Consider the following 23554-nt stretch of genomic DNA (forward strand, 5'->3'; position numbering starts at 1 on the left):
CTCCCTACAATCGAGACTGAGGTGTTCAAGGGCGACTATCTTAAGTGGGCCACATTGCGGGACCTGTTCACTGCAGTATACATAAATAATTCCTGCTTGACAGAGGTTGAAAAATTATTTAACCTCAATGCTAAAACGAATGGCGAAGCAGAAGCGATTTGCAAAAATCGCATCTCACCAATGATGGTTTCCAATCCGCCTTGGCTAACTTGACTGAACGTGTTGAGAATAAACGCATACTCGTCAACAGCCAACTGAAGAACCTCTTCAGTCTCCAACCAGTCTCTTCGGAATCTAGCGCTGTTATAGAAATCCAAAGCACCATTCAAGGTTGCTTAACGGCTCTTGAGTACTCCAAGATTAGCATCGCGCACTGGAATTGCCTTCTTGTTTCTTGAAAATCATCCGATCCATTTCTGTTCTCGTTTCCTCCAGATGTCCGTCAACGAGAAGGCAGCTGCTATTAAACTGCAGAAGCTCTGCCTTAACTGTTTTGCCAGAGGGCATCAGTTGAAACATTGCACAAGTGTCCACAACTGCTTCACGTGCAAGGAGCGCCACAATACACTTCTACATCGTGGTACTCCTCCACCATCGTTCCCAGCTACAAGCGTATCCTCGAATGCTGTGGCTGCCACTACATCCAATCGAAATATACAGTCCATAACTATGAATCCACAATCAAGTGTGCAAAACTACTTTGGTTTTGACTGCACTGAAGGAGTCCTTTTAGGCACCGCTGTAGTGAATATTCTTCACTCTGGATCCGAAGGCACGTTCATATCCGAACGATTGCTGAATACGATCAAGCTGCCTTTCCAAAAGGTGTAGGCCCAAGTATCCGGGCTCAATCAAAGCAGTTCCGGCGACATCCACAAACTGTGCAGCCTGAAGCTTGTCTTGTCTTCAAGGAAAACGCTACAAGTTGACACGTCAGCCTTCGTTCTTCCAAATTTGGCAGGGGATGTACCATCCTGTACGATCCCTCCTTCTACCGAAGCTCGCAAATAGATCGGCGCAGATATACTACCTTCAGTTTTACTGGGTGGCCTCCGACCAAATATTTGCGGAACTCTTCTGGCCCAGGAGACCATTTTCGGGTGTATACTGACAGGCCCACTGGCGACTTTAGAAAACAAATCCGAAGTCGCAGCAACCACCCACTTTTTCGCATCAGCTCACTCTTGCGCTCTCCAGCCGTTCAAAGAGTGCTCCATATGAATGACCAAACTGGCCGATATCAGCGACATCTTCGCTGGCGACCACCTAATTTAGTGCACCTCCCTCGTTCCGATGCCGCCTGTGTTGTGACGGACTCCCTCCGGAAATGCCCGCGTTTCTTGGAGTTGCCACCAGTTAAGCGAGAACGGACAGTACTCCTAAATAAATAATGCGTAAACTGCTTGGCGCACCAGCATTCGGGTGTTTCCTGCCGCAGTAGGGCCAACTGCAGAGAGTGCGGGCAGCCGCACCATACCCTCCTGCACTCGGCTACAAGCTGCCATGGACCACATAGCGACTCCCGTGGGAGGATGTTCATGTGGCAGAGCCTTACTAGCAACATTGCTGACAGCCCTAGCGGCTAGCAACATCTGTAAGCAGAGCGATGCTCGCGTCAGTACAGATGCTCTCGCCCTTTAGACTTTTTTCTGTAACAAAAGAGTTAGTCGTTAATTGTCTACAAAACGAAATATACAAGTGAAAAGCAACACCGTGCGTTTCCATATTTTTTGGGAATTTAATCCGGCGCCGCACTCCTTAACAGCGATCTATAGTATAAAAGAATACAAAAAACAAGAAAGGAATGCTAAAATCGATCGAGCTCAACTCTTAAATACCCTGTACTTCACACCAAAAAGGAAGAAACGAAAAAATAATTATTTTTTAATTAATAAAAAAAAAATGAATTAAATTATACAATTAAATTAAATACAAATTATTCAATACATATATACAAAAGTGGAGACATGATCATGTACAGTTTCAACAGCATACATTTACATCAGAATCATGTGTCTGAGTGTTTATATTATTGCAGCACAAAGTTGAACCAAAGCAGCAACAACAACAATAGCTGCGAGCAGCGATTTTATTTATGTCTATAACATTGTTCAGGATTGACCTATTATTATGGCATACGGACAGATAACCACAAACTGAATGTATACGCCAAATTTGAGTTTATAATTCCAAGAATTACGAGAGTTATGAAAAACACGAATTGCGGGGGAGTGGGAGGGTATATCAGAAAAAAGACACAAACTAGTCCTTTCTCGAACTTAGGAGAATCTGGATACCAAGTTTGGTTATTTTTATACTCTTTACATGAAATGCACAAGAGTATATTAAGAGTGCGGGAGCTGAAAAATGTAACAGGCAAAAGGAGGCGTGGCTGACTCCACAAAAGTATATATATTCTTGATCAGCATGACAAGACGAGTCGATCTATGTCTGTCTGTCCGTCTGTCCGCCCGTATGAACACCTGGATCTCAGAGACTTTAAGAGATAGAGACACCAAATTTTGCACAAAGATGCCTTATGTGTGTACGCTATACGAGTTTGTTTTTTTTTTTAATTTTACCCCCCACTTCTCCCCTATGGGGGTTTTCCATTTGTATAATCGCCTATATCTCGGGTACTATAAGACCTAGGGACACAACATTTTAGTCCAAGATGCCTTATGTGAATACGTAGAAAATGTGTATATTAATTTCCCTCCTTCCCCCTTCGCACCAGGAAATCTAAGCTCCCGTAATTCTTGAAAGTTCGAACTCAAATTTTGCAAATACTTCCAGTTAGTGATTATATTTCCGTACGCCATTTCCTAATTTTTATACCCTGTACCCGTAGGGTAAAAAGGGTATATTAGGTTTGTGCAAAGTATGTAACATACAGAAGGAAGCATCTCCGACCCCATAAAGTATATATATTCTTGATCAGCATGACGAGAGAAATCGATCTAGACATGTCCGTCCGTCTGTCCGTCCGTCCGTCTGGATGAACGCGAGGATCTCAGAAACTATAAAAGCTAGAATAACCAAAGTTGGCATCCATATTCTCCTAGGTCCGAGTAAGGACGAGTTTATTTTTTTTTTTAATTTTCCCCCCCTTCCCCCGCTGCAGAATTTCGTCAATAGCGTCCACATTTCAAATGCTACCTAAACCAAACTTTGCACACTGTTGTTCAAAATTGTATTCAATTCTGTCAATTCTAAGAAAAGTTATTAGCGAAACAAATTCTCGCCAGTACAACCCCAAACTGCAGCAACAAGTTCGCTCTTCTTCTTCCTCTTTTTGCTGCTGCTATGGGCGCATGTAACTCAGTGATGGAAGTTTACCTGGGTACACGGTATTACACTGTCGGGCTTGCTCGACTGTAGCGTTTTCTCTTGTTTTTAATTTTTTTAATTATTCTAAACATGTAATGTAACATGTAATGTAATATGACACCAGACATTAGCTTTTTTACTTGTTTTCAAATGGAAAATGTTTGTTATTAATGCTGTCCAATCGATTTCAAATTTGGTATCCGTAATCAACATAACTATATCTACAAGGTATGTTCCAAAATAAACAGGACTTTAAAAAAAAAAACAGAACAAATGGTTTTTTCGGCAAAATCAATTTATTTTATTCTAAATAGTCTCCTTCTGCTTCAATACATCTTTTTGCACGATCCAAAAGCATGTCGAACGAGTGTTTTAGCTCGTTGGCCGGTATGGCCGTCAGTATGCCGGTGCAAGCCTTTTGAATGGCCTCTACATCTGCATAACGCTTTCCTTCCATGGGCAAATGCATTTTTCCGAAAAGGTAGAAGTCGCACGGTACCATATCAGGTGAAAACGGCGAGTGGTTAATGGTTAAAATGTGATTTTTGGTCAAATAATCGGTCACAAGCGTCGATCGATTCTGAGCAATTTTTGGTCGTCAGTCAATTTGTGCGGAACAAACCGTGCACACACCTTTCGTAAGCCCAAATGTTCGGTCAAAATGCGATAAATAGATGTTTTGGAGATGTTTAATTCCATTTCCATCAATTTCAATGATGATTTCGGCTGATTTTTGATGAATTCACGCACAGTTTCGATGGAAATTTCGGTGATCACGAATTTTGATTGGCCCACATGTTGGTCGTCATTTATGTCCTCATGACCACTTTGAAAACGTTGAAACCACTCGTGCACTTTGCTACGGGATAGGCAATCATCCATTGTTCCATCAATTGAAACGTTTCGGTAATTACAAATTTTAAAACAAAATTTAATGTTGGCTCTTTGTTCGAAGCTCATTTTTGCACCGATAACACAAACATACTGACACTTAAAACGCATTAACTTCACTTCCAATCGATGAAATGTCATGAAATTCTCACTGGACAATCGATAAAGATAGCAGATTCTAACGCACCAGTCGACATGTAGATAGCGCCAGATTCAAAAAGTCCTCTTTACTTTGGAACACACCTTGTACAAATTGACATTCAACAATTCAACAGTAAATAACAAAGAACGCAAAATATCAAACAGTTGGAGACATCACATAAGAACACTTACCCAGTGACACACTCACAGACACACTCACAGACACAAACAGAGATGGGCAAAGTTGGTGTTTTTTGTTGTTCGTGGCACATAGCTGCACTGCCGTGTTCCATATTCTAATTTCGTGCGTGTTCGTGTTGACTCAATAAAGCACGAAAAGACAACACTGAGCTACACAGGGGTCTCACTCACTCTAGCAGAAGAGGCTTGTCTAATGCTAGTAGATGGGTTGCGCAGTTTAAAAATATCGCTCAAATATACAGCCTAGACAGTGTTGGTGTGCTCATAGTAAATTAAAAGGAAGCGCACAATGTTGATTGCATGCAGAATTTGAGCGAATACGCCAACCAGTCGATGTTTTATTCGATCAGCTGATTGCAACGTTTGAAGACAAAATGTCAAAAATAGAGATCAGGATACAGGAGCAGCAGAGGAACGCAAACATCGCTGGACCATCGGCAGCAAAGATCGATGAGCGCAGAGATGTACGCTGTCAAAACTGTAACTGCAGAAGCCATTTGGTTAAGGACTGCAACAAACCAAAGCGTGAAGGGTAACTCTAAAATTAACAATAATAATTATGTAAGGCTATTTAAAAAATTTGTTGATGGACACTAATCAAACTAATCAAATTAGTACAGTATCATTAATAAAGAAGTGTCGCGTAGTAAAGAAGACACATTTCTATCCAGTAGAAAACTTATATTTTGGGCTAAATGGAAACCAACTTAAAACGTATTTAAAAATATTATGTTTTGTTATGAAGAATTCAATAAAAATTTATTTTCACTTTATTATAATTGCAAACGAATCTATGAATCTATGGAAGCATGCGATATAAATTTAGATCTAAACGCTTTGAAAATGGTTACTTTAGTGGATACTGAAAGCAGAATTTGCAGCAATGAAAACATTTATGGAAAAGTAAATGATGACGCAATGGTCCAAGATTTTAGTATAGAAACAAGTAAAAAAGCTAGAGTCGGGTGACCCGACTTTGAAATACTCTGTACATATGTTTAGAATAATTATATAAATTAAAAAAGTAAGAGAATTAACAAAAAAAAATTTTGATCGATTTTACCTCTTTTGGTATTCGAACTCGCGTAAAGGGTGTATAATTGCATATATACAAAGCAATTGCGTCTATGTGAGTGTATGTATGTATATGCTCGTATATGCGTGTCTGTGTAAGCATGTTAGCAGTCAACCAAACAGCAACGTCAACAACAGCCGCGGGCAGCGCTTGAGCAGCGCTGCAGCAGCAAATATATTCATGGCTATAAATCGCTCTATCATAATGAAACTTGGCATACGGACATTTGAGTTCGAAATTCCAAGAAATACGGGAGTTAGAGAAAATCGCGATTTGGGGGCTCAACAAAAAGATTGTATGATCAAAGCTATTTTTGAGATTCTAAGCAGCCGTCCCTATGACTATTTTAAAATCAAAGGAGGATTGCTGTTCAAGTCGATAGAAGGAACTGATCTGCTGGTTATACCGAAGTCGATGGAGCGAGAAATAATTGTCGACGCTCACAATGTTGGACACTGGGCTGTTCAAAAGACAACGCACTTGATCAAGCAAAGCTATTGGATACCACATTTGGAAGGAAAAGTTGCTCATGTTATCGCCAATTGTATTAAATGTATTGTCCACAACAAACAGTTGGGTTCCCAGAGGAAACAGCCAAGTAGAGCGCGTTAACCGGTCGATACTACAAATCATATCCAAGCTGTCATCAGAGAGTCCTGAAAAATGGTTTAAGTTTGTGGCTAGAGTACAGAAGGTCATAAACAGCACCATTCATGTATCAACGAAGAGTCGCCATTCGAACTCATGTTTGGCGTAAAGATGAGAACTACGGCCGAAAATGAGGTGTTGCAACTGCTGGAAAACGAGATATGCGACAACTTTGATGAAAAAAGGCAGAAAATAAGACAAGCAGCGAAGGAGGACATACAAGCAGCGCGTCGCATCCAATGTCACCATCAGCCACTACAAAGAACTTGTGTAACACCTTCATATTGTCGATCTCCACCTCTGCTAGAAATTGACCCACCGGGCGTATCCTGTTAGTGCCCAAGCCTCGAAGTGTAGCCACGTTGCTTTGCAATTTGGTGCCGCCGATTTTATTAAATGCTGCCTTTCTCATTATCGAAACGCCTGTTCCGGTGTCGACAAGTGCATTGACCACTGCATCATTAATTTTTATCTCCCTGAGACGCTTCGCTTCATATACAACATTAACGCCGGCCGAAGATGTGCACTCTGTTGACATATGCCCAGTTTTATTGCAACGAAAGCACTTGATTGCAGCTTTGCAGTCCTTGCGCAAATGATCCACTGCACCACAATTAAAACAATGCTGCTTCCTTTCGCATCTTACATTTGCATTTTTGTTGTTGTATTTGTTCGGTACAAACTGTTTTCTCTCTGCGTACACTTTCTCGTTTGTTTCCGCTACACTTTCGTAAACTTCATATTTCTCTCGCAATTCTTTGAACGATGTGCAGCTATACAAATTGTATTTAAAATCAGTTTTAAGATTTAGCCCATCCACAACATATCGAATTAACGATTCAGTATCCATCACTCCACGGGATGCAATGCTCTTCATTTGCAACAAATACTCATGAAAATGTTCATATTTGCGCTTTGTGCGAGCACTTAATTGATTGTGAATTTCGGCTCTGCAAATTTTGCCTCGTTGAAATTCATCGATCACCTGTTCATGCAACGATTTGTACTCGTATATAAATCATCTTGGCGCGTGCCTGAACATACTTTTGTTTTTCGTTCAAACCGTACGCGTTTGCATTTAATTCAAAATTTGTGAACCACTTTTCCACTTGGATATTTTCACCGTCAAACTCCGGAATAATTTTAGAAAAATTTTCCACCACCAATTTGCCTTCTTCTTTGCTGCTGTCTTCCGTTTGGCATTTCAGGGTCAATAGTTGTACTAGCTGTTGCATGGTAACGCTGTTTTCGGCTGTTGCGGTTCTATTCGTTTCTTCTTGCATTTTCTCTTGTTTTTCTCTGTTGCCCTCGGACCTTTCTGGCAACATCGCCTCATATGATATTGTCAGTGCGTGCTCACTTGTAACGGTTTCTTTGTCCTCTTTGTTATTCATTTTCGTGAGCGTCGACCGCGTCTTCGTCCTTGAGACTACTGGCGCCTTTCCTTTTAGAATAAACTGACTCACTCGCACTGGCTTCGGCTTTGCAACTGTGGGTACTGGCGTCGGCTTTGGTTTGTAGCCTGATCTCGTTTTTCTGGCACTCATGCAACTTTAATTGAATTTAATGTACACATGAGTATTCATGACACTTTTCACGCACTTTTTGTCATTTTTTCCACAGCCTTTTTTTCCACAGCTTTCAAAATTTTTAGGTTGAGCCCCCAAATGTGATCTTGTGTATCATAGAATGTTTATTATTGACAACGATACCAAGATATATGATATAGTTTAAAATAGGAATATAATGTAAAATGATGATGGCGAATATGCGAGCATATGCAGCTAATGCACTCTGGCTCGACGGCTGACTTCTCTGACGGCTTCTCTCTGCTTCTTCTTCTGACTGCTGACTTCTGCTTCTTTCTTTATGGCTGACGACTGTGTTTGTAGTGCGGCTGACAACTTACTACTGACAACTAAGTACATTTCTACTGACTGCTTAAAACCAAAATGACTACCGAGTACTGATGGCGATGCTGATTCTAGATGTTCCGCCATTCTCACTATCATGCCTTCCCATCTTACATAAATATAACTTGTCTGAGATCAAAGTCATAATAAAAAACAAGAAAGGAATGCTAAAGTCGAGTAGGCTCAACTCTTAAATACCCTGTACCACCCCACAAAAAAGTAATTAAATTAATTAATTAATTTCATTAAATTAATTAACTAAATTAATTTAATTAATTAACTAAATATTAAATAATTAAATATAAAATATTTCATGCATGCATACATACATTTACATCAGAATCGTGCCTTATGCGTGTTTGTGTACTTGTACATATGTATGTATGTAAGGTGGCAACACACAAGAGTATTGCCAGCCTGCCTTTTCCGCACAGAGAGACACACAGTAGAGCAGTGGAGTCGTGAGAGAGAGGTCGAGCTGAGAACATCGTGAAGAGAAGTTGTTTCGTCCGTAGCAGTGTGTCAACGTTGTAGTTTGTAATTCATACTATATTCCTTTAAATCAGTTGTATTTGACTTATCCCACATTGGTTTATAATACTATATAATATTCCTTTTATAATAAACATCTTACATTTGGGGGCTCAACCGGTCCAATGTGCGCAAAAGTTAAAGAACAGTGGCAGTAAAATCGGATATGTACAGTGAAGTTTGACTCGATCGTGGAGGTAGAAAAGCTGTGTGAAAAGTTGTACGGGCCAAAAATTGAGCGTAGAGGGTTATTTATTGTAGATTGCTAAAAGTCGAAAAGTTGTGAAGTTGTGCAGCCGTTAAAGTAAGCAATTACAATAATTCAGCCAATCAAGCCAAAAGCAGCGCAGTATTCAAGGGCAAGTGATCGCGTCTAGAAATTTCTACAGATACACACGCAAAAGTACCGTAAGGAATTTTGCACATACAGAGGAAGAGAATGACGAAAACCAGACGAACGCCGCATAAAGGGAACATAAGTACCAGTTACATCGACGCCATTGATACGGTAGAAGAAAACGAAGAAAATGATGTAGCAACAATGTCTCTGCAAGTCAGCGAAACAGCTATAAAGAGCAACAGTGACGTCACAGCGCAAATGCAGCAGCTTATACAGTTGCTGGCATTAAAAGTTGAAGTGGACGAACGCAAAGAGAACCAAATGAAAATAACGGCCTATAATTTTGAAAAAATTTTAAGCGATTTCGACGGTTATTCGGTGCCAGCTGTAAAATGGTTTGAAATATTTGAGCGTAATGCTGATGCTTACGAATTGTCGGCCAAGCAAAAATATGTACAAGCGAGGGGAAAAATGTCGGGAGCTGCCAGATTGTTCTTGGAGTCAGAGTGTGTGAGTGATTTTAAAGAGCTTAAACAAAAGCTAATCGATGAGTTTGAATGTTCTTTGAACAGCGCCGATATTCACCAGTTGTTGAGTGACCGAAAAAAGAAAAAAACTGAGTCCTTTCATGAATACATTTTGCATATGAAAAAGTTGGCAAGTGTAGGAGATGTAGAAGAGGCAGTCGTTTTACGCCACATAGTTAATGGCCTCAATATAAAGAATGAATTTAAATGTGCCATGTATCGATGTAAGTCGTATAAGTCGCTCAAAGAGAAGTACGCAATTTACGAACTAGTTCATGAGCAAGAGAAAAAACGCACCGAGAAAAATACAACTATTGCAACTGGTAAACAATACAATAGTGACAAAAGAAAAGAGTTATGTTTTAATTGTGGCTCACCAGACCACAAAAGAAGAGAGTGTACAGCGGATACAAAGTGCTTCAATTGCAGCGAAAGCGGACATATAGCGCGGGACTGCAAGAAAAAAGCCGAGAAAGTTCGAGTTATTGCAGATAAAAGTCGCCTAAAAACAATTGTTATCAACGGGGCTAGTGTTGCATGCCCAGTTGATACAGGATCGGATGAACAATTTTGAACGAACGTATACTGAAATATTTAAACGATGTCGAGATGCTGAAAAGCTATTCTACGCGGATTGGGTAATGCCAGCACGAAGCCAGTTGGATGATTTCTTGCCAAGGTCGAAGTAGACCAGTTGTGTACAGAGCAGAAGTTTTTGGTCGTACCAAGTCACAGGATGGATTGTAATGCGCTGTTGGGACACGACTTTCTTAAAAAGTTCAAGTTCTCTACCGATAGCAATGGCTATTCTTTTGAACAGTTGCAAGCCGAACAGAAATCCACAGATGAATATCCGCTCGATGTTTACAGTGTTTTTGAAGAGTCTTGTGTAGTTTCAGCCCCCGAAGCTGTAAAGTTCCAAGTCGAAGAATGGTTGGAGAAAGGAATTGTACGGAAATCGTCATCACACGTTGCAAGCAGAGTCGTCGTTGTCAAAAAATGGATCAGACGCTTAGAGTATGCATCGACTACCGCAAGTTGAACAGTATGGTGTTACAGGACCGCTTTCCTGTGCCCATGGTTGAAGATGTACTGGAGAAACTACAAGCAGCTAAGTATTTCACAATAATGGATCTTGAAAATGGATTTTTGCATGTACCAGTGGAAGAAGGCAGTAGACTCTACACAGTGTTCGTTACAAGAGAAGGATTATTTGAATTCAACAAGGCACCGTTTGGGTTCCGAAACTCTCCAGCTGTTTTTATACGTTTCGTGAACCATATCTTCCAGAAGCTAATAAATGAAGATATTATGCAACTATACATGGACGACATAATAGTTTATGCCTCCTCAGCCGAACAATGTTTGCAGAAGACGAGAAAAGTGTTGGAAGCCGCTGCTCTATACGGGCTAAAGATGAAGTGGAAAAAATGAAAATTTCTTTATCAACGTATATGTTTCTTTGGCCATGTCGTCGAAAATGGTAAAGTTTGGCCTGGTACTGAAAAGATTACTGCTGTCAGCCGGTTTTCCACGCCGAAAAATATAAAAGGCGTTCAGTCGTTCCTTGGTCTAACGGGATTTTTCCGGAAATTTATGCCGAGCTATGCGCAGGTGGCGCGTCCACTTACGAATCTCCTGAGGAAAGATGTGGAATTTAAAATTGGTCCTCCATGCAACAGTTGAAGAATATGCTTACGAGTGAACCAGTTTTGCATATTTACGCCAGAGAAGCACCCACCGAGTTACATACAGACGCGTCTAAAGAGGGTTATGGAGCGGTGTTGCTGCAGTCATTCAATGGAAGGCTCCATCCAATCTACTATTGGAGCAAGAAAACGTCGCAAGCGGAGTCGAAGCAGCATAGTTACGTCCTGGAGGTTAAGGCGGCATATTTGGCATTGAAAAAGTTCCGCCATTATCTACTGGGAGTCCAGTTTAAGCTGGTGACGGATTGCATCGCTTTTAAGCAGACCACGAGCAAGCAGGTTATGCCGAGAGAAGTCGCGCAGTGGGTTTTGTATTTACAAGACTTTTGTATCGATATGGAGCACCGTGTAGCCGAAAAAATCAGACACGTCGATCATCTAAGCCGTTACCCACAAAATGTGTTTATGGTATCAACACTTTTGTCGGTACAACTAAAGAAAGCACAAGAAAATGATGAGCAACTACAAGCAGTCGTCAAGCTGTTACAAATTGGGCCATACGAGAACTATAAGATGAAAGGCGGGCTGCTATTTAAAGAAGTCAACGGTAGCGAATTGCTGGTCGTCCCAAAGCTGATGGAGCGTGAGGTAATCAAGAACGCTCACGAGTCGGGTCACTTTGCGGTGCGCAAAACGATGCATAATATTCAACAGCAGTTTTTTATCCCACATCTGGAGGGTAAGGTAACAAGGTTTATTGCTAATTGCATAAGTTGTATAATTCACAGTAAAAAGCTAACGAAACGAGAAGGGTTCATGTACTGTATTGAAAAGGGTGATGTACCACTTCACACGCTGCACATCGACCATTTAGGCCCTATGGATGCAACATCAAAGCAGTATAAGTTCATCCTGGCGGTCGTCGATTCATTTTCCAAATTTGTCTGGCTGTTCCCTACGAAGTCAACAGGCCAAGAAGAAGTCATCAAAAAGTTGAAGGAGTGGGCGAGCATCTTTGGTTTTCCGAGGCGTATTATAAGCGACAGGGGCGCCGCCTTCACGTCTATTCCGTTTAAAGAGTTTGTAAACGCAAACATGGTTGAGCACGTCTGGACAACAACAGGTGTAGCGAGAGGCAACGGTCAAGTCGAGATGGTGAACCGTTCCGTTTTGTCCATCATTGCGAAGCTGTCAGATGAGGAACCTGCAAGATGGTTCAAGTATGTGCCCCGTGTGCAGAGGGCAATTAACGCGCACATACACATGTCTACAAAGTCGTCGCCAATTGAGCTATTATTTGGCACCAAGATGCATAACAAAGCTGATGATCGATTGCTGGAGCTCTTAAACCAAGAGTTAATCGAAGTGTTTAACAAGGAGCGAGAAGAGTTGCGTGCGCTGTAGCGAGAAAGGCTACAAGTTGGGCGATCTCGTCGCTATCAAGCGGACACAATTTGTGGCGGGCCGGAAATTAGCAAGCGAATTGTAAAGGTTAAGCGAAATGGCCGCTACGATGTGAAGAAAGCAGACGCAAACGTCGAAGGACCAGGTATCACAGCAACTAGCTGCGATAACATTAAGCTGTGGAAGTATTTCGTCGAAAACGAGGAGCTCTTGTCATCCGGGTCGGATGACGAAGATCAGGAGGGCCGAATGTAAGGTGGCAACACACAAGAGTATTGCCAGCCTGCCTTTTCCGCACAGAGAGACACACAGTAGAGCAGTGGAGTCGTGAGAGAGAGGTCGAGCTGAGAACATCGTGAAGAGAAGTTGTTTCGTCTGTAGCAGTGTGTCAACGTTGTAGTTTGTAATTCATACTATATTCCTTTAAATCAGTTGTATTTGACTTATCCCACATTGGTTTATAATACTATATAATATTTCTTTTATAATAAACATCTTACATGTATGTGTGCATTGGGCCTGGTTATATGGCTATAACTTTCTTTCCGATCATTCTATCATAATGAAACTTGGTATACGGATATATAATTACTAACCTAATGACTTAGTTCAAAATTCCAAGAATTACGGGAGTTATAGAGTATATATAGAGAGAGTTATAGTCGGTAATAGGGGGGAGTGGGGGTTGGATCAGAAAAAATGAACAAACTCGTCCTTTCTCGGTCTCAGGAGAATCTGTATACCAAGTTTGGTTATTCTAGCTCTTATACTTTCGGAGATCCTTGCGTTCATACATACAGACAGACGGACAGACAGACGGACTTGGCTATATCGACTTGGCTTGTCATGCTGATCAAGAATATATATACTTTGTGGGGTCTACCAAGCCTCCTTCTGTGTGTTCCATGTGCACTCGCACAAAACTAATATACTCTTGTACCCTTTGGGTACAGGGTATAAAAACTAAAAATTGGTTTGTATGGGAGGTATGTGAGGGCGTATTCGCACAGACCCACAATGTTTTTGTACACTATTTGTGCCATTAAAAGATAATGTGCGAAGTTCAAAGTCTGTAGCTTAATATTTCGACTTTATGCCAAAAACACGAACTTCTGGACCATAGTTCAACGACTAAAATTATTATTTCGGATTGGTTTGCACAAAAGTTGACTATATTATTAAGAACACAAGCATCAGGTTCTAACCAAGATCGAGGACGTCCTACATACTGCTGCACAACTCACTAAGGAGTATTCGTGGTATTATCTTCCACCGACAGTCCAGAAAATTTTAATACACGGTTTGGATGTTATTGAGCATGCCCTACTATCTATTGAACAATTCTCTGAAGAAGCTGCTGAATCTCGAAATAAGGACATTAAAATGTATCGACTCCATCACATGCGTAAGATTTGACGTGTTTTAACAAATACGGATTTACTTAATCGTTTATTCCTGAGCTCCGATCCTTCTCTAACTAGGCAGCGAAAACTACCAAGCAAGAATAAAACAAAGTGCAATTAACGCCAAATGAATTAAATTAATTCGCGAAAAGACGCTCAGGGTATGCATGCGCACCTATTCCCATGTAAATTTGTCATATATTGTGATTAGAACTAAGAAAAACAAACTAAATCTTGTGAAAAAAATAAAGCAACTCTGTAAACAACAAAGAAAAATGAGCCAAAATCGCGATCGGCAGCAACAACAACAAGACGAACATCGTCACTTCGTAACAACGCGTACTTTTCTATACGCGCACCCTTTACATCGGGTACCAACAACAACTGCATTACTGCAAGCCAATTCGGAAAGAGAACACTCTCTCTCCCCTGCGATAATATGCTCACCCAGCATATTGCTTGGAGTGCCCGTCTTCAGACCCCTACTGTCTTACCAATGAATTGCTAATAACAACAACGACCAGTACAATGCCCTCGCTCACAACTGTGTTTTCGACAACGACAACTACAACTACATCAACAGCAGTCTCTCAGCGCCCAGTATTGCCAACTCACTGCGACTCACAAGCGCTAACGGAGCGTTAATACAGACTGAACTCGATCTCTATGTGCAAATCAAATGAAAACTAAGCCCACAAGCGACTAGGAAAAACAACGCATCCAAATTAACAAAACCAGCTAAAAACCTGAATCTTCTTCAGGTACGCCGAAACAGCTAAAAAACTCACTACCTAAGCTGGCGAAAAAAAGGGATTACAAGGAATTGAGCCAACGGTTCCAGTCAGAGATATAAGATAGACAGATAAAAGATGGACTTAGAGATAAGGGCTTTGAATTCAAAATGGCCATGAACATAATAAATATAAAGAAAATTCCCCAACCAATGTTCAAGGTAGAAGTGACAACTGACTGTATACCTATAAGTAAACATGAAGTTCACCCAATTTACAAGCTGCAATATCTACTGCACCGTAAAATCATCGTTGAGGATCCGCATAAACGAAATGGACTTGTTCAATGCACAAGCTGTCAGGAATATGGACACATAAAAACCTATTGCACCCTACGCGCAGGCTGTGTTGTCTGCGGGGATGTAATTCTCTGCTAAAAAATGTAGCAACTGTGGGGGAAACCACACTGGCAACTATAGAGGTTGCCCTGTACACAAAGAGATAAAAAGGCGTCTAAGCCAACAAAAATCCGCAGCTCGAAATTCAGTCATCCGACAAAACTTGCCGTACATACCATCAACTACGATTGTAGTTCCTAAATCAACATGACAACAAACAAAAATTATTTTCACCTCAATGGCTACAACTTCTATGTGACGAATTATCATGATGGTAAGGCCTATGGAGGTACTGGCATCCTGATAAAGCGTCGCCTCAGGCACTATCCGTTGCCATTATTTGCTACAACTTGTCTACAGGCCACAACAATTCATATTGAAATACAAAGCGGCTATTTAAGCCTAGCCGCAGTATACTGCCCACCCCGCTTCTCCGTTTCTGAGGCAGAATTTCCACATTTCTTCGACCTAATAGGTGACCGCTCATCAACCCGAAAGAAGACAACTATATAATACTATAATAACACCACGAAACAAGCTTGACTTTATATCTCCGGGCTGGCCTACATATTGGCCCACAGATCCAAATAGGCAACCAGACTTGTGAGACAGAAGAGTGCCACAGGCTCAGATTTCAACAGATCTATCATCGGATCACTCGCCAATCCTTCTTCACCTTTATGACCACCCACAGTACTCGGAGCGCCCACACTTTTTAACTTCTAGAAAAACAGGAAGTACGTAAGTTCCCATATTGATGGCTGCCCAAACATTAACTGCAAAGTTGAAGCACTAGTGTCTGTAATGTCACTGGCGGCAAAACACTCCACTCCAGCTTATAGACTTTACAAAAGCAGTCGTGTTCCCATGCATTAATGGTCCCACTAACCAATCATATTGAAGCTATTTAATTTCCCCCAAAATGATCATTGAAGTGCCGAGCTGTTCAGTATATTTCACAATGAGTCATACCTACAGCAAAGAAGTTTCGCAGTTAGATGCAAAGATTTCCTCTCCGAATACCATCCCAAGGGCGCGCGCTTGGACCGACACTGTATATCATATACACAGCAGATATACCGACAAACAGTTATACAACAATTTCGACATTTGCTGATGATACTGCCATCCTAAGTCGCTCCAAGTGCCCAACAAGAGATACAGAACTCTTATCATCTCACCTCGTGGCCATAAAATAATGGCTAGCTGACTGGCGCATACATGTAACAAAGTGCAAAGTGCAAAAGTGCAAACATGTCCCCTTTACCCTAAACAAACAAACCTCTCCTCAATTGTCGCTAAACAACATCAATATTCCACAAAAAACCAATGAAACATACCTTGGTGATAGACGGCTTACTTGGCGCAAACACATCGAAGCGAAGAGAGATCAACTGAAACTAAAAGCTATTTATCTACACTGTTCCGTTCACCACTAAAACAAAGTACTCTTGTACAATGCAGTTCTCAATACAATTTGGACATATGGCTCTGAACTATGGGGAAACGCTTCCAATAGTAATTTAGAGTTAATCGAGGGATCTCAATCGAAGATACTGAAAACCATCACTGGGACACCCAGGTGCATACGGAGTGAAAATATCTGGAAAGATTGTGGGATCTGTTAAAGATGAAATAACTAAGGTGAAAGCAAAGTACCAGCTTAAGGGAAGAGACCTCCCCACCCAGCAATAACATTTAGGGTCGTAATTTAAATATTTAATTGTAATTAATTAAATAACCATATTAGGTAAGGATTCGACTACTTATCGTAAGTCTCCGAGAGAGGATTCGATAAATAGAAAAAAACTTAAACAAAAAAAAAATTGTTTCCCTTTGATATCTCTGCTGAAAGTATTTCTGGGGTTCGTTCTTAGTTGGTCGGTTATATGGAAGCTGTAAGATATAGTCGTCCGATCTGGATGAAATTTGGTCAGCTGATGTAAAACCTTAAATGGATACAAACTAAATTATTTTCAATTTGGTTAAAAAACAAAAATTTTATTCTAAATCGGTCTGTTTTATGGGAGCTCTATGATATTGTCGTCCGATCTTGATGATTTTGACATATTGTCATCTTACTATAGAGTACGATAGCTCCACTAGAAGTATTTTTGGCCGCTGATTCCATACAAGACCGATCACTGTGCATTGTCGTGATCATCATAGATCAGATGGAAAGCATCCATCCAACGTGGTTAACGTGCAAGCATTTTGTGGTGTGAACATTGACTTCGATCTCTTACTTATTACAGCCAACAGGCGAAAAACGTTGCTACATCGCGCGCCGCGAGCACGACGTCGGTAAGCTGCAATCAGAAGAGACTGCTGGAGCTTACTTCACTCAACTTTGTTAGAAACTGTCTCAGCGGTTTCCAGTACCCGATAGCACCAGCGGGCTCCAAACGCACATTTCTCGCTTCCTAGACACAACTGCAGAAGACGTTATTGGTTTGGACTGGAAGTGTGACTGGAAGTTTGGACGTCAGCCGGCACTGAGGTTGTGGAACATTTCACCAGGCTTCTCAGGAGAAGATGGGAACAATACCGCCGGCGGCAGACCGCAAAATGGTACTGAAGTACCATCACCTGGCCATGACGAAGTTGGCGCTGCTATTCAGCGGCTCAAAATCAACAAATCGGCTGGAGACGTTTTGTTCGCAGAGCTATTATAGGCATGCGGCAATGGATTGGTAGGGTGCTCATTTGCAAAATGTGGCTAAGCGAAAGCGTGCCTGATGAGTGGAACATTTGGATCTGAAAAAAGATTGCCCTATGGTTTGTACCAATGCCTCCACTATCGTATATATGTATGTATTGAATAATTTGTATTTAATTTAATTAAATAATTTAATTAATAAAATAAAAAAAATTGTTTTCCTTTTTGGTGGGGGGTACAGGGTATTTAAGAGTTGAGCCTGCTCGACTTTTGCATTCCTTGCTTGTTTTCTATTATATTTTGAATATTTTTATTCGCAAGATTAACTTCATTTTTAATTGTACTCGTATATCTCGTAAACAATTTCAAATACAAAGCTATAGAAATAAAACATATGTTTTCTTTTAATACAATATGTGTTACCTTTAATTTAAATTTTTTTTTTATATTCCCTATACATTTAATAGCTTGTGGTATTTTCTATTGCGAATATTTTATGTAGATATAAATTACAATGAGTTTTTCCTGTTTTCTAAATATGCAGGCGATATCCTTAAAAATCACAAAAATTAAAGAGTATTTCAGGAATATTCACAGGCAAAAGTACGAAATACATGCATCAACTTAAGATTTAGGTAAACTTGAGTGTGGAATTTACATATTTATGCTTGGGGTTAATCTTGCTGTATTTCTGTTCAAATTTTTCTTTTTACGTGCGTCAGCCTCTGCACTTTTCTTCCAATCGTTTTATAATATACAATGTGTAGGTTTTAATATATACTTTTCTTACATATAAGAAATTTCAAAATTACAAGACCGTCTTGAAAATCATTTCATCACTATACTAACATAATAGTAACAGTAATTAATATTGTAAATGTGTTCATGTACATTAATAATAGTTGTTGTGTTCCTAGTTATCTCGTAATCTTGGAAACTATTAATATTAAACTAATAACTTATAAGATTACAATATATCCTTATATGCTATTATTAAAATACGTCATTTTAAAACTGATCTCAAAATTTCATCTCTCATCTGATCACACACGAAAGGCAAAGTTTTGCAGCACTAATACAATCGTCGTGACAAAATGCTCCACACTGCTGGCAAATAACCATAGCATTTAGAGCGCAGGCGCAATTGTTTGGAACCGCTTCTTGGGTTGGTGGCGTGTTTTCACCGCTATTTTGAGAAATCTGAATTGGATGCGAATGTGGTGGTTGTTGTGTTTGCGGGAGTTGTGGACCATGGAGATTTGTTGAAGGAGCTGTCGTTGTTACTATAAAGTTGTTGGATGTATCCATTAGGCTGGCAGTCACGTTTCTGCCATCGATGTAGGTGATATTTGCGCCTACGGTAACAAAAATAGTTTATTTGTATATCACCAAGATAAACACCTGCATTAGCAAAATCAGAACTCAATTCTCAAACATTTAGTTTTTTTTGAGTATATGTACAATGTCATCAGATGTATAAAATATGGAGACCAGTATATACCCTTTTAACCTTACAAAGGGTTATTTCGTTTGGTCTAATATTTTGTTAGGTTCGCTTTTTATCGGGCACCCACTGTCATCACCGGATAGTCAGCTACCCAGGGCGACATAACCTCTAATGTTATCAGTGATAGTTCTGATGCCTTGTCGTCACCTCATCCCACCCACATGGAACTATATTTCGAGGTTCATTTTTATACCCTGTACCCAAAGGGTGAAAGGTTATACTAGTTTTGTGCGAATGTATGTAACATACAGAAGGAGGCGTGGCAGACCCCACAAAGTATATATATATTATTGATCAGGATGACAAGCCGAGTCGATATAGCCATGTCCGTCCGTCCGTATGAACGCAAGGATCTCAGAAAGTATAAGAGCTAATACCGATACCCAATCTCTGTTAATTACTCTTTAATATCCTTTAATAACACAAATTCATTTGGCGGAGTAGCATTCTAGTTCACGACTCCATTAATTTTACAAAGTTACAACTAAGTGGAGACCTTGAAGGCTTCAAGGTATAGAAATTTTATCAAAGAAGCAAGTAAACATTATTTCAGTGTACATTTCACCCAATAAATATTTTTCCGAAACAAATCTTGAAAATGTTCTTAGTCTTCCCAAAAACTCCACACCTACTCTAGTTTTAGGCGATTTTAATTCTTGGCATCCAATTTGGGGCTCTCCTAAGAGCAATTTAAGGGGCAAAGTATTAGCCAAATACATAACACAGCAACACACAACTATATTTTACTGAACAACAAAAGCCCAACACACTACTCTACACACCATACATTTACTCATATAGATTTATCATTCTGCTCTGCAGAATTGGCCTGTGGGGAGTTATTGATGACCTTAATGGTAGCGATAATTTCCCGATATGCATCTCTATCTTCCCCACCCCAATTTACCCTACTTACACTGCCAAACCCACTTTCAAACTAAAAATGGCCAATTGGCAATTATTTTCTGAAAAAATACAACATATTCACTCGCTTAAACCACCAAGCAATAATGTCAACAGAGAAGCTTCCTTATTAAAGAAAATTATTATCCAAAGCGCCCATTTGACAGTACCATAAAACACAACACTTTCTAAAACTCATACAGTTCCCTGGTGGAATCCAAGGCTAGCTGCATTGAGAGAAGATATAAAAAAAAAAAAACAAATTAATCAACCAAACATAATAAACTTTAAGAAGGCCAATGCTCTATTTAGAAGAGAACTCAAAATAGCAAAGCGTACCGCTGTTGATAATTTTATTTCAGATATCCAGCCAAACTCTATCTCTATTAAAATTTGGTCAAACATAAAAAGATTATGTGGACTACATCAAACAAAACATATTCATAGCCTTTATAATCCAATAACAAAAGAATTGTCAATAGACCCAAAACAATAGCTAACTCGTTCGCACAATTTTGGTCAACTGAATCAGATGACAAAAACTTCTCCCACAAATTCACCTTAAACAAACAGAACTCTTTAATTTGTAATTTATCACATGTTCCATGTAAAGCGACACTCGCAATAGAAAACAACATTACCTTTATTGAACTCCAGTCAACCCTGAATTCGCTCAAAGGACTCACACCCGGACATATCTTATCCAATGATCAAAAATTTGGTTTGCGGGAGCTGAAAAATGTAACAGGCAGAAGGAGGCATGGCAGACCCCACAAAGTATATATATTCTTGATCAGCATGACGAGACGAGTCGATCTAGCCCTGTCTGTCTGTCTGTCCGTCCGTCTGTCCGTCCGTCTGTCCGTCCGTCTGTCCGTCTGTATGAACCCCTGGATCTTGATTTTTTTTGCTTCAATAACTAATAGAATGGAAAATAGGTACACAAATTTTCAACTATTTTAAACACTTTAGGTATAATAGAAAATTATCAGTTAAAATTGTTAAAAATTGATCAGGTACATTCCCATTAAGCAACGGGATTTCGCAAGGTTCTCCTATTTCAGTTATTCTTTTTATTAGAGCCTTTAACAGCCTTTCTAAAATCTTTTCGATACACAAAGAAATTAAATTCTGCGCCTATGCAGATGACTTTAATCTAATAATTGAACTTTAAAAGCATAAAAAGCAAACCTTAATTCTCTCTTCATGAAAATAGACGAATGGTGTCAATGTTCCGGTGCAGTAATTTCTACCGTAAACACAATTGCACCTGCACAATTTTGACAGGAAATATTTCCATCCCAACAGTCCAGTCAATCAAAATTCTTGGTCTTACTATAAACAATAATACAACTGGACCTCACATATCATACAACTTGCCCACAGCCCAAACGGCAAGAGCTACGAAGCTAAAATTTGGGCTCAAGGATCCTATAATAGTTAAGGTGCCCAGTAAGAAGGGATTCAAGCTCCAAAGGGGGGAAAACGAGCTCTTAAGTTTGTTTGAAAATTCTGCATTTCTGCACCTATCAACTTTAAATTTGAATTTTATAATCTATAAAAGAATACAAACAGAACTGCATATTCGGATTTTCGAAATTTTGCGGAGCTTGAATTATTGGGGTTTTAATATTTATTCACTATTTCAAATGAAAAGTTTGTGTTATAAATTTAGTCCGATCGATTTAAAATTTGGATAATGTAATCTACGTAACTAAATCTACAACTTTGCGTTCAAGGATTTTCAAAATATGCATTTCACAAATGCAGGCAGAACAAACAATACAAAATATCAAACAGTTGGGGACAACTAAGTATACATACACACACATACAAACAGCTGTTCGTGTAGTTGCGTGCAACCAATTTAAATAGCCAAAGCAAAATGTGAACACTAATGTGTGAATGTACACACATACATATGTACACATCTATGTACATCTACACACATATACATATGTATGTATGTATGTTCATTCGTCTTGCACTGACAGACCATGAAATGTTAATTAATTAAAAATTATTGAACATTTTTTAAAGTAATTTTTTCTTTGTTTAGTACATTTGGCATTAGGGTTTTCATTAGTAACTTTATGCAGCAACAACAAATTACAAAGAACGCAAATATCAAATAGTTGGGGACATCACATACACACACTCACACACAGAACAAGCAACAGTTCGTGTCTGTGTGCGGTTCTCTACGTACGGTTGAAAAAGTAAAGAGAAACATGCATGCATATGTACATACATACGATAGTAAAGCACAAACCGAAAGCGGACCTACGCATATTCTGCTTCGTGTTGCGGGCAGATGTACATATCTACATATGTATATGATTTGTTCCAATTGATCTCAATAAATTATAAGATGTTATTATTTAAATTTTCTGTTAATTGCATTCAAACTTCGATGGAAATATTGATTGTATCGACGGATTCAACTATCAATAGTTTTTGTTTTCTAGCACATAGAGCATCCGACACATACCCATCTCTAGCATCTCAGCTGATCGCATATTTATAGCCACTTACCGTTTTAGTGTTAGCTAACAACGCTACAAATGTATTCTGAACAAATCTAAGAGTCATTTACCGTTAAGCCTATTTTGTGAGTGTATTCATGCGATTTACAAAAGCAGAAACACACCTTTTACATTCACAACAATCATATTTGGAATTGAAGACACAAATTAGTGTTGAATTAAAAAATTTAATACATACTTATATGTGTATGTATGTATGTATATAGGCGGATAACGCCTGCATGAAAAATTTAAATGTATGTACATATCAGCGTTGCCGAACGCTCCAATTTTAGCGGGACGTCCCGATTTATAAATCAAAATTAAATGTCCCGCGTCGGACTTTTCGGGGATAACTCGACCGTGCGTACAACGTGCTGAGGAAGCACACGGTTAAGTCAGGACTGGCATTCCGTATGTACGTATAACCATACATAGTACTTATTGTACTATATTTGCTATTTGGAAAATGAACTCCTTAAAAAACTTTAGAGAGCGTCGAAAGAAGAATATCATATAGTAAATAAACTTATAATTATAACTTATATAAACTTATATAAATATAAAATATTCCATACATACATTTACATTTACATCAGAATCATGTCTATGCGTGTTTGCGTACTTGTAAATATGTATGTGTGCATTACATAATTATGTCAAAGCAGCAACAAATACAGCTGCGACCAGAGCTTGGGCCTGGTTATATGGCTATAACTTTCTTTCTGATGAACCTATCATAATGGTATACGGATATATAATCACTAACTGAATGAGA

General features: G+C 39.5%; 1 protein-coding gene across 5 annotated transcripts in view; it reads right to left on the bottom strand.

The window, feature by feature from the left end:
- The window catches only part of LOC115628190 (polycomb protein Asx), a 71868-nt gene that overhangs the window by 8600 nt on the left and 39714 nt on the right, over positions 1-23554 (bottom strand). For 3 of the 5 annotated variants that reach the window (XM_030524183.1, XM_030524182.1, XM_030524184.1), the window contains one exon: positions 18318-19196. The exons of 1 other annotated variant lie outside the window; for it this stretch is intronic. In XM_030524183.1, the coding sequence (XP_030380043.1) occupies positions 18877-19196 (320 nt within the window). In that variant the 3' untranslated portion in view covers positions 18318-18876. Of the gene's footprint in view, positions 1-18317; positions 19197-20891; positions 20984-23554 lie in introns of those variants that run through there. One more of the 5 variants, XM_030524186.1, reaches the window with a different exon arrangement.

Source organism: Scaptodrosophila lebanonensis, unplaced genomic scaffold (genome assembly GCF_003285725.1).
Source record: "Scaptodrosophila lebanonensis strain 11010-0011.00,11010-0021.00 unplaced genomic scaffold, SlebRS2 tig00000110-arrow-arrow-pilon, whole genome shotgun sequence".
Taxonomy (NCBI): Eukaryota; Metazoa; Arthropoda; class Insecta; order Diptera; family Drosophilidae; genus Scaptodrosophila; species Scaptodrosophila lebanonensis.